Source organism: Ambystoma mexicanum, chromosome 2q (genome assembly GCF_040938575.1).
Source record: "Ambystoma mexicanum isolate Mex_15411 chromosome 2q, UKY_AmexF1_1, whole genome shotgun sequence".
Taxonomy (NCBI): Eukaryota; Metazoa; Chordata; class Amphibia; order Caudata; family Ambystomatidae; genus Ambystoma; species Ambystoma mexicanum.
This window is the reverse complement of record NC_090924.1, coordinates 323169767-323182467: the sequence shown is the minus strand read 5'-3', so window position 1 is coordinate 323182467 and position 12701 is coordinate 323169767. Positions and strand designations below refer to the sequence as shown.

General features: G+C 40.9%; 1 protein-coding gene across 14 annotated transcripts in view; it reads left to right on the top strand.

The window, feature by feature from the left end:
* The window catches only part of LOC138569380 (uncharacterized), a 248235-nt gene extending 245322 nt beyond the window's left edge, over positions 1-2913 (top strand). For all 14 annotated transcript variants that reach the window (XR_011303227.1, XR_011303228.1, XR_011303222.1 and 11 more), the window contains one exon: positions 2677-2913. Coding sequence is in view for 7 of the 14 variants with exons in the window: in XM_069647317.1 (XP_069503418.1) it covers positions 2677-2800 (124 nt within the window). In the remaining 7 variants the exon portion in view is untranslated. The remainder of the gene's footprint in view (positions 1-2676) is intronic.
* Positions 2914-12701: the final 9788 nt, after the last annotated feature.

Here is a 12701-nt window from a genome sequence, read left to right as displayed (position 1 = left end):
TGCACCAGTCTCCAGGATTGTTTCGCTTTCACATCCTGGACAAATATTCAGGACTCGCATGCCCTCGTCCAACCATCCTCCTTAACCCACATATGGCTTTCAACAATACTCTACTTCATAAAGGTGACTTCAAAAGTACACATACTTTATTGATTATATTGGATTATAAGACGCGTATACAGCAAGACAGTGTTTCAAAGAGCCACAAGGCAAAAGGGAAGGGAATAGGGGAGCAATAAAACATTAATAACTGACAATAAATAATTAGAAACAAAAAGCGGTCCTACTAGGCCTTGTGACATTCCGTGCAAGTGTAGTGAATAGAAAAAAGGGGGATACGGGTAAGTGCTATTAGTGCCCCCTCGGGGAGTGGGGGGCTAAAGTGCCAGAGATGCCAATTGGGGAGGCAGCAGGTGAGTGCAAGGGTGGAGGGTTAGCGGCCAACGGGTTCATTTTGGAGACAAACAACCCAACAGGCGCAATGTGCCCGGAAGGCAGTGCAGAGGGGATGCTGGTGCAAATTGGGCAGAAAGCCAGTATTCTATTGGACTCATGGGGGACCAGGGAGCCAATCTCAGCGACAGAGGGGATGGTTAGCACAGGAGGGGGAGAGGGAAGGAGAAGAGAACAGTCTTGAGTTGTTCCGGCACTTGAGGTGGTCTGGTTCAAGACAGCGAGAGATAAGGAGACTGTTCTATAGGAGGGAGCAAGCTGAGGAAAGGTTTCTGCCCCCAGCTCGCTGCTTGGAGAAACATTTGACCAGCACAGAGTTGGAGTGATAAGATCGAAGGGATCTGGAAGGAGAGTATTTTGTGAGAGAACTGCAGGTAGTGTGGTTCCAGGCCGCAGACAGCCTTGTGGATGATGCAAGGGTCTTAAATTTGCTCCTTGCAGCAACTGGAAGCCAGTGGAGAGATTTTAGAGCTGGAGAGATGCGGTCCCAAGGCATGAGGTCAAGGATAAGGCTTGCAGCAGAGGACAGAGTGAAGAAAGAGGCAGTTTGAGGAAGAGGTTGTAGTAATCCACCCTGGAGAGGACCAGAGCACTAGAGACATTGAGCTTCTGGGGGAAGATGAGGAAAGGGAGATTGCCTCAAGGGAGGTAGAGTTGAAAATGTGCCTTCTTGGCAAGGTTCAAGGTGTAAGGAGAGGGTGGAGTCAAAGATGACCCCAATATTTCTGGCTTCAGTGGCCATAGTAAGGTGCCCATTCAAATATATAAATCATTACGGCAATATATTAAGAAAAAAGTGTACACTTGTGGCATTATTCCCCCACCCTCTTGACTGGGAGACAACAAATACCAGAAAGAAATTCGGCAAAATGCAAAATAATGGCCTTTGAGTTTTTAAAATGTCAAATTGTATGTAATGTGTGAAAAAGGTTACTTGTTTGTGTTTAAGTGTTGGTCAAATGCAGGATTCATATATGATGCCAAAAAAGAATGTAGGTAATTTAAAACTGTTTGTTTCATATATTGTAATTGACCTGGAGGAGTAGATTTAGGCAGCTAACTGGTGCTTTGTGTGTGCGTTCAGAATGTAAATGCCTATTTGCATTTCTAACACAGAAACATTATGAACATCTCATCCAAAACAATAATCTCTTAAATGGGCCATCATTTGTAAATCGCCCCCGATTTAATGCGTTGCTTGAAGAAAAAGTGATAAGCATTCATTAAAGGTCCTGCAGCATCTGATGGACTGCTTGGAACGGGTGTCTCTCTCTAGAGAGCCACAGGAGGTTGGGGGGCAACCATGGGCTCAAGCAAGCTTCGTACATGGAAGCTGTGCAGTAGTTGAGGCAGACACTGGTGCTTTGCAGGGATGTGGGCGTCCGGCAAAGGCATAAGATGGTGCTCTGAGGGGCCGTGTGTGTTCCTGCATGGGCACATCTTTGTGTGTGTGTTTGTGTGTGAGAGAGAGAAGCAAAAGGATAGTTGGGGATGAAGAGGGGTGTGGGAAAAGGGGGCAACTGGAGAAGAGGGGCAGGAGGGGGGCTGGGGCAGCTGGAGAGAAGGGTGGGGGCTGCTGGGGAGAAGGACAATTGGAGAACGGGGGCAGCTGAGGGGGCTGAGTGGGCTGAGTGCTGTCTGCTGTGAGGGCTGACTGAGTTTGTGTACTGGGGTGTGTCTATCTGGGCTTGGGTACTGTGTTTGGGGTCTGGGTGTTGGGGGGGCTAACTTGTGTGGGAGATGTTGTCTGGGGAGCAGACGGGTGGGGCATTTGTAGAGTAGGGGGTACTAACGGGTAGTTGGGGGAGGGCAGGGGCAAAGATGTTGGGGAAGAAGAGGGGGAGGGATATGTATGTCGGGTGTGGCTTTGTGTGTAGGGTGAGTGTGCATGCGCTGGGAAATTGTGTGTGTGTGTGGGTGGAGAAGTAGGGCGGAGGAGCAGTTGGGCGGGGGGGTGAAGAGTTGCGTGGGAACTTGGGGTGAATCAGTTGGGAGGCCATTGAGGAGAAGGGTGTGGTGGGGCAGTTGGGCACCTGTGTGGGGGGGGGCTGGTTCTGAATTGAGCCTTAGGAGCTGAGTATGTGGGCTGGGGGAGCTGGATGCTGTGAGGGGCGGGCTGAGTGGGAGGGGGAGGAGTGTGTGTTTGGGTGTGGCTCTGTGGGTGGGGTCTGAGTGCCTATTCAAATGACCATTTATATTCATATATTCTATCTTTCTTTGTAGAATATTTGAGGTCTGTGTGCAAGGCCAACAGTTAGCCTCCTTTGGACTGCAGAGTGATGAGAAGGAAGCTTGCCACCAAAATGTGCAATGCCAAAAGAGTCCTAAAGAAGACTCCACCTTTTGAAACACAGAACGGTTGCTTCGTATTTGTATTTGTGCAAACTGTGTTTATTCTTATAGTATACAGCTATGCCCGTTGAATTGCATTTGATAAATAAAATTAAAAAGTTGAACACATTCTGAGTCTGTTTGATTCAATACATCTTATAGCCACAACAATTTAAATCTGCAGTATTTTACTATCATAATGTAAACTAGTTACACCCTAATGAAAGCGATATTACTAATCGACACAAGTACAATGTTTATCTTCAATAGTGATTACTGTGGTGACACCATACATGTATAAGTGTGTGTGTCTAGAGCTCACACGCTGCTGCATGAAACTGAAGATGCAAGTGCACGTGTGTGTAACTATATAGTCGATCTGGTGAATTTGTAGGTTGGTGCCAACTTGTAAATGCTACATGATTTTGTGCTATTGGGTGTGGCCGATGAGGGGGGTCCCCAACCTTTTGTGCGCCATGAGCAAAATGTGCATATCATATCAAATGAAATTGTGAGCAATATACATTCTTTGGCGGGACATATCGGCACTCAGTTGATAGACCAATATTGCTACACAAATAAGAAATGTGGTAAACTTAAGAATGTTAATAGAACATTTTAATGTGTAGTACTTAACAGTTAGACCACATACAATTTTAGTAAAGGAAATTTGCTAGGCCTTTGACTTTAACATTAAGTGGTTGTTAACAGGAAACAAGTAAATCGAGGGGTCAGTAGACCTTTTTTAGGCAGATGGGACGAGTCAAGGATTAAATAAAGATTACCAGGGTGTTCAGGATCTCAAGCTAAATATTTTTAAGAAATGTAGTGCAAATGTTTGGTCAGTAGAAAATCATCACAAATGGAGCTCTGATTTTCAGGTCTACTTTAGGGTTCTGCCTGGGGTTTTTCCGGGATCTTTAGTGGCAAATGGTGTTTTCCTAAGCATACAAGACCAGTAATACTGTTCCTCAGTCATTCATTACTGTATTGTGGATTGTTTTCTATTCAGGAATGTTATGAAATGTTGCGTTCCTGATTGAACACAGAGTGATCACTATTCTCTTGAATTAATTTTTCAATAGCCAGGGGTAAGCACCATGAAAATTATGTTCCACAGCCAAAGGAGCTGGTTGGCGATGGCTAAGCTTGACAAGGAGGCATTGGAAAGAATTAGTATTTCACAAATAATTTAAAGATTTTCTCATAAAAAAGTTTATTGGCCAGAAAGGAACGTGTCCGTTTGAATGCGTCTTTGGTTGAAACTATCCGGAACAGAGCTATTGGCAAACACTTTCCCCCATTTCAGGGGGTCCAGGTTACAGAAAGGGATGCCCCATGGTTCGATGCAGAATGTAGAATCTCGAAAAGAAATGTGAACCATGATTGAATGAGTGGTGTGTACACGGCTGGCCAGATTTATAATATCAATAGGGCATATAAAAATTGCTCAAAGACAAAATAAGTATTTTAAAACAATTAGTCCCTATAGAGGGGGCCACATTTTTGAAAGAAAGCAAATATTGAATGCATTTGTCGAGGCAGGCATTGTGCCATCTTCTTGGACAAGTAGTCCTCAGACACCTCTCCCCCCCCCTCACTGTAATAGGCCAATTTCCTACTGGGCATTGCCAGTAAGATATTCTCCGAAGGTTTGTTGCTCAGACTGAAGGAGTAGGCTCAAAGTAAAAATATCTTGAAACTCTGCCAAGCGGGTTACAGGGGAGGACTTAGTACAGTGGGCCACTGCTTCACTCTGGGCAACAGCATGTAGAAATACGGTAAGGTTAAGTGAGTGAGATTATTTGTGGCTTTTTTTTTACTTTTGGAGGAAGTGTTTTATTTGATAGAAACACCTTGTGGCGTAATTTATATTTTAATTGCGGTGGCTAATGGTTTATTAAATGTTATCCAACTGTGATACACAGACATCTCAGCGTCTGTCCGATATGCAAGATCGGGGAATTATACATAGTTTTTTCACAGCAATGAAAGGGATGTCAGTTAGCCCTAATTTATTACATTTAGACATTGACTCGAGCACTTTGCTTAGGAAAGTAAATCCGCCCTCTCGGAAGGGTACATTTTATAGCATGCCTCTTTATGCCGATGACGCAGCTATTTTGGACTTAACAACGGCAGGTCTCCAACATGGCCTGCTATACACAGATTACTAGTTTGGGAACTGTAGTTTGAAATTAAATATGAAAAAAAATATATATGTTTTTCAGGAAACCTTGTAGCTGGTTTTTAAATGAAAATAGAGATGAGGAGGTAGTTTGGTCAATGATTTTAAGAAGACAGCTGGAAGGCCATCTTTAAGGTTTAAAGGGCTTTTAAAGATTTAATTTATTTTAAGTTTGGGGCATCCATATTGGGGAAGTGCCCAGAGTTACATAAGGCAAAGGTCTGTTCCATGATTTTATATTGCAGCGAAATCTGGAATTGTTCAAACGGTCATTTCCTGGAGGGTTTGCTAAATAAATTCCTGTGCCAAGTACAGGTGCAAAATAAATTCCTGTGCCAAGTACAGGTGCAAAATAAAATCCTGTTCCTCGCTCAAGGTACACTTGGTATCTCTTCATTAGCTAAATTGAGGTGTTCAGTTTGAAGGTGAAAACACATCTGGGATTTTCTGCTAATCATCAATTGAATTTCCGTGTAAGCACAATTTCATCCTCCCCTGGTAAAGAGAAATACTTGTGGTAAGGAGGGACGGGATGGGGGGATGTAGGGCGCTGCCCATTTAGATAGTGGGGTGGGACATAACTAAATTTGGCACATTAAGTCATTATAGCTCTTAAAGCAGGAGCTTGTCCAATAGGGAGAGAGGCAGATGTCTAATATACACATAAGCTGCCCTCTTCAGTTTTATATGAAAAAATCTGCATACATATTAGAAGGCAAGAAGACTGTGAAATAGGATCCCCAGAATGCAGGAGGCTGATGCTAATAGGACGTTTACATTTACCCACCCCTCAATGAATGAAGAAGTTGTGCACAAGGAAGCACAAAGTATGCCTTCAAAATGGGAGCCAATAAAGATTTGGTTAATTGTCTGTGTGGACATGCATGGAAGCTTTGTTCTATCATTTATTGTAATTATCAGGTCTTACTTAATACATAGCTTGATTGAATATGCAAAAGCTGGTTTTTGTTTTAGACTTGTTCTCTCTGAAATTTATGAAATATGATGCATGTTTTTAAATGTTGCTAACTTAATGGAGAAATACGATGACATAATATTGATTTATGCTGGTCATTACATGGCAGGCTTTACAGATCACTTCAGCAGGGCTTTGGAGGCTACCTCTTAATAATTATGTTGGCATGTAATGGCAAATAGTTCATTTTAAAGCACCTGGGGCCTGTTACATTGGTGAAAAAGTGGTAAAGAATATAAAAATCATATTTCTGAAGGATTTGGAGCCTCTTTCCTCTGTTCAAAAGATATTTTACACAAAACCTAATGCCAAACACTGGTTGTGGTCAGTAGGCCTTTGTGCATGCAGATAGGACCAGTCAAGGATTAAATAAAGATTACCAAGGGGTTCAGGATCTCGAGCTAAATATTTTTAAGAAACGTAGTGCAAATGTTTGGTCAGTAAAAACTGGTCACAAATGGAGCTCTCATTTTCAGGTGTACTTTAGGGTCCTGTCTGGGGTTTTTCCGGGATCTTTAGTGGCAAATGGCGTTTTCCTAAGCATACAAGACCAGTAATACTGTTCCTCAGTCATTGATTACTGTATTGTGGATTGTTTTCTATTCAGGAATGTTATGAAATGTTGCGTTCCTGATTGAACACAGAGTGATCACTATTCTCTTGAATTAATGTTCCAATAGCCAGGGGTAAGCACCATGAAAATTATGTTCCACAGCCAAAGGAGCTGGTTGCAGATGGCTAAGCTTGACAAGGAGGCATTGGAAAGAATTACTATTTCACAAATAATTTAAAGATATTCTCATAAAAATGTTTATTGGCCAGAAAGGAATGTGTCCGTTTGAATGCGTCTTTGGTTGAAACTATCCGGAACAGAGCTATTGGCAAACACTTTCCCCCATTTCAGGGGGTCCAGGTTACTGAAAGGGATGACCCATGGTTCGATGCAGAATGTAGAATCTCGAAAAGAAATGTGAACCATGATTGAATGAGTGATGTGTACACGGCTGGCTAGATTTATAATATCAATAGGGCACATAAAAATTGCTAAAAGACAAAATAAGTATTTTAAAACAATTAGTGCCTATAGAGGGGGCCACATTTTTTAAATAAAGCAAATATTGAATGCATTTGTCGAGGCAGGCATTGTGCCATCTGCTTGGACAAGTAGTCCTCAGACACCTCTCCCCCCCTCACTGTAATAGGCCAATTTCCTACTGGCCATTGCCAGTAAGATATTGTCCAAAGGTTTGTTGCTCAGACTGAAGGAGTAGGCGCATAGTAAAAATATCTTGAAACTCTGCCAAGTGGGTTACAGGGGAGGACTTAGTACAGTGGGCCACTGCTTCACTCTGGGCAACAGCATGTAGAAATACGGTAAGGTTAAGTGAGTGAGATTATTTGTGGCTTTTTTTTACTTTTGGAGGAAGCGTTATATTTGATAGAAACACCTTGTGGCGTAATTTATATTTTAATTGCGTTGTCTAATGGTTTATTAAATGTTATCCAACTGTGATACACAGACATCTCAGCGTCTGTCCGATATGTAAGATTGGGGAATTATACATAGTTTTTTCACAGCAATGAAAGGGATGTCAGTTAGCCCTAATTTATTCCATTTAGACTTTGACTCTAGCACTTTGCTTAGGAAAGTAAATCCGCCCTCTCGGAAGGGTACATTTTATAGCATGCCTCTTTATGCCGATGACACAGCTATTTTGGACTTAACACTGGCAGGTCTCCAACATGGCCTGCTATACACAGATTACTAGTTTGGGAACTGTAGTTTGAAATTAAATATGAAAAAAAAATATATATGTTTTTCAGGAAACCTTGTAGCTGGTTTTTAAATGAATATAGAGATGAGGAGGTAGTTTCGTCATTGATTTTAAGAAGACAGCTGGAAGGCCATCTTTAAGGTTTAAATGGCTTTTTAAGATTTAATTTATTTTAAGTTTGGGGCATTCATATTGGGCAAGTGCCCAGAGTTACATAAGGCAACGGTCTGTTCCATGATTTTATATTGCAGCGAAATCTGGGATTGTTCAAACGGTCATTTCCTGGAGGGTTTGCAAAATAAATTCCTGTGCCAAGTACAGGTGCAAAATAAAATCCTGTTCCTCGCTCAAGGTACACTTGGTATCTCTTTATTAGCTAAATTGAGGTGTTCAGTTTGAAGGTGTCGGCCAAGTTAAGATTTTGTACTTATTTTTTAAAACACATCTGGGATTTTCTGCTAATCATCAATTGAATTTCCGTGTAAGCACAATTTCATCCTCCCCTGGTAAAGAGAAATACTTGTGGTAAGGAGGGACGGGATGGGGGGATGTAGGGCGCTGCCCATTTGGATAGTGGGGTGGGACATAACTAAATTTGGCACATAAAGTCATTATAGCTCTTAAAGCAGGAGCTTGTCCAATAGGGAGAGAGGCAGATGTCTAAAATACACATAAGCTGCCCTCTTCAGTTTTATATGAAAACATCTGCATACATATTAGAAGGCAAGAAGACTGTGAAATAGGATCCCCAGAATGCAGGAGGCTGATGCTAATAGGACGTTTACATTTACCCACCCCTCAATGAATGAAGAAGTTGTGCACAAGGAAGCACAAAGTATGCCTTCAAAATGGGAGCCAATAAAGATTTGGTTAATTGTCTGTGTGGACATGCATGGAAGCTTTGTTCTATCATTTATTGTAATTATCAGGTCTTAATACATAGCTTGATTGAATATGCAAAAGCTGGTTTTTGTTTTAGACTTGTTCTCTCTGAATTTTATGAAATATGATGCATGTTTTTAAATGTTGCTAACTTAATGGAGAAATACGATGACATAATATTGATTTATGCTGCTCATTACATGGTAGGCTTTACAGATCACTTCAGCAGGGCTTTGAAGGCGACCTCTTAATAATTATGTTGGCATGTAATGGCAAATAGTTCATTTTAAAGCACCTGGGGCCTGTTACATTGGTGAAAAAGTGGTAAAGAATATAAAAATCAAATTTCTGAAGGATTTGGAGCCTCTTTCCTCTGTTCAAAAGATATTTTACACAAAACCTACTGCCAAACACTGGTTGTGGTCAGTAGGCCTTTTTGCATGCAGATAGGACCAGTCAAGGATTAAATAAAGATTACCAAGGGGTTCAGGATCTCGAGCTAAATATTTTTAAGAAACGTAGTGCAAATGTTTGGTCAGTAAAAATTGGTCACAAATGGAGCTCTGATTTTCAAGTGTACTTTAGGGTTCTGTATGGGGTTTTTCCGGGATCATTAGTGGCAAATGGTGTTTTCCTAAGCATACAATACCAGTAATACTGTTCCTCAGTCATTGATTACTGTATTGTGGATTGTTATCTATTCAGGAATGTTATGAAATGTTGCGTTCCTGATTGAACACAGAGTGATCACCATTCTCTTGAATTAATTTTCCAATAGCTAGGGGTAAGCACCATGAAAATGATGTTCCACAGCCAAAGGAGCTGGTTGGCGATGGCTAAGCTTGACAAGGAGGCATTGGAAAGAATTACTATTTCACAAATAATTTAAAGATATTCTCATAAAAATGTTTATTGGCCAGAAAGGAACGTGTCCGTTTGAATGCGTCTTTGGTTGAAACTATCCGGAACAGAGCTATTGGCAAACACTTTCCCCCATTTCAGGGGGTCCAAGTTACTGTAAGGGATGCCCCATGGTTCGATGCAGAATGTAGAATCTCGAAAAGAAATGTGAACCATGATTGAATGAGTGATGTGTACGCGGCTGGCCAGATTTATAATAACAATAGGGCATATAAAAATTGCTAAAAGACAAAATAAGTATTTTAAAACAATTAGTGCCTATAGAGGGGGCCACATTTTTTAAATAAAGCAAATATTGAATGCATTTGTCGAGGCAGGCATTGTGCCATCTGCTTGGACAAGTAGTCCTCAGACACCCCCCCCCCCCCCTCACTGTAATAGGCCAATTTCCTACTGGGCATTGCCAGTAAGATATTGTCCAAAGGTTTGTTGCTCAGACTGAAGGAGTAGGCTCATAGTAAAAATATCTTGAAACTCTGCCAAGCGGGTTACAGGGGAGGACTTAGTACAGTGGGCCACTGCTTCACTCTGGGCAATAGCATGTAGAAATACGGTAAGGTTAAGTGCGTGAGATTATTTGTTGCTTTTTTTTTACTTTTGGAGGAAGCGTTTTATTTGATAGAAACACCTTGTGGCGTAATTTATATTTTAATTGCGGTGGCTAATGGTTTATTAAATGTTATCCAACTGTGATACACAGACATCCCAGCGTCTGTCCGATATGCAAGATCGGGGAATTATACATAGTTTTTTCACAGCAATGAAAGGGATGTCAGTTAGCCCTAATTTATTCCATTTAGACTTTGACTCTAGCACTTTGCTTAGGAAAGTAAATCCGCCCTCTCGGACGGGTACATTTTATAGCATGCCTCTTTATGCCGATGACGCAGCTATTTTGGACTTAACACTGGCAGGTCTCCAACATGGCCTGCTATACACAGATTACTAGTTTGGGAACTGTAGTTTGAAATTAAATATGAAAAAAAATATATATGTTTTTCAGGAAACCTTGTAGCTGGTTTGTAAATGAATATAGAGATGAGGAGGTAGTTTGGTCAATGATTTTAAGAAGACAGCTGGAAGGCCATCTTTAAGGTTTAAAGGGCTTTTTAAGATTTAATTTATTTTAAGTTTGGGGCATTCATATTGGGCAAGTGCCCAGAGTTACATAAGGCAAAGGTCTGTTCCATGATTTTATATTGCAGCGAAATCTGGGATTGTTCAAACGGTCATTTCCTGGAGGGTTTGCTAAATAAATTCCTGTGCCAAGTACAGGTGCAAAATAAAATCCTGTTCCTCGCTCAAGGTACACTTGGTATCTCTTTATTAGCTAAATTGAGGTGTTCAGTTTGAAGGTGTCGGCCAAGTTAAGATTTTGTACTTATTTTTTAAAACACATCTGGGATTTTCTGCTAATCATCAATTGAATTTCCGTGTAAGCACAATTTCATCCTCCCCTGGTAAAGAGAAATACTTGTGGTAAGGAGGGACGGGATGGGGGATGTAGGGCGCTGCCAATTTAGATAGTGGGGTGGGACATAACTAAATTTGGCACATTAAGTCATTATAGCTCTTAAAGCAGGAGCTTGTCCAATAGGGGGAGAGGCAGATGTCTAAAATACACATAAACTGCCCTCTTCAGTTTTATATGAAAACATCTGCATACATATTAGAAGGCAAGAAGACTGTGAAATAGGATCCCCAAAATGCAGGAGGCTGATGCTAATAGGACGTTTACATTTACCCACCCCTCAATGAATGAAGAAGTTGTGCACAAGGAAGCACAAAGCATGCCTTCAAAATGGGAGCCAATGAAGATTTGGTTAATTGTCTGTGTGGACATGCATGGAAGCTTTGTTTCTATCATTTATTGTAATTATCAGGTCTTAATATATATCTTGTTTGAATATGCAAAAGCTGGTTTTTGTTTTAGACTTGCTCTCTCTGAATTTTATGAAATATGATGCATGTTTTTAAATGTTGCTAACTTAATGGAGAAATACGATGACATAATGTTGATTTATGCTGGTCATTACATGGTAGGCTTTACAGATCACTTCAGCAGGGCTTTGCAGGCTACCTCTTAATAATTATGTTGGCATGTAATGACAAATAGTTCATTTTAAAGCACCTGGGGCCTGTTACATTGGTGAAAAAGTGGTAAAGAATATAAAAAAACGAATTTCTGAAGGATTTGGAGCCTCTTTCCTCTGTTCAAAAGATATTTTACACAAAACCTAATGCCAAACACTGGTTTTGGTCAGTAGGCCTTTTTGCATGCAGATAGGACCAGTCAAGGATTAAATAAAGATTACCAAGGGGTTCAGGATCTCGAGCTAAATATTTTTAAGAAACGTAGTGCAAATGTTTGGTCAGTAAAAATTGGTCACAAATGGAGCTCTGATTTTCAGGTGTACTTTAGGGTTCTGTCTGGGGTTTTTCCGGGATCATTAGTGGCAAATGGTGTTTTCCTAAGCATACAATACCAGTAATACTGTTCCTCAGTCATTGATTACTGTATTGTGGATTGTTTTCTATTCAGGAATGTTATGAAATGTTGCGTTCCTGATTGAACACAGAGTGATCACCATTCTCTTGAATTAATTTTCCAATAGCTAGGGGTAAGCACCATGAAAATTATGTTCCACAGCCAAAGGAGCTGGTTGGCGATGGCTAAGCTTGACAAGGAGGCATTGGAAAGAATTACTATTTCACAAATAATTTAAAGATATTCTCATAAAAATGTTTATTGGCCAGAAAGGAACGTGTCCGTTTGAATGCGTCTTTGGTTGAAACTATCCGGAACAGAGCTATTGGCAAACACTTTCCCCCATTTCAGGGGGTCCAGGTTACTGAAAGGGATGCCCCATGGTTCGATGTAGAATCTCGAAAAGAAATGTGAACCATGATTGAATGAGTGATGTGTACACGGCTGGCCAGATTTATAATATCAATAGGGCATATAAAAATTGCTAAAAGACAAAATAAGTATTTTAAAACAATTAGTGCCTATAGAGGGGGCCACAATTTTTAAATAAAGCAAATATTGAATGCATTTGTCGAGGCAGGCATTGTGCCATCTGCTTGGACAAGTAGTCCTCAGACACCTCTCCCCCCCCTCTCACTGTAATAGGCCAATTTCCTACTGGGCATTGCCAGTAAGATATTTTCCAAA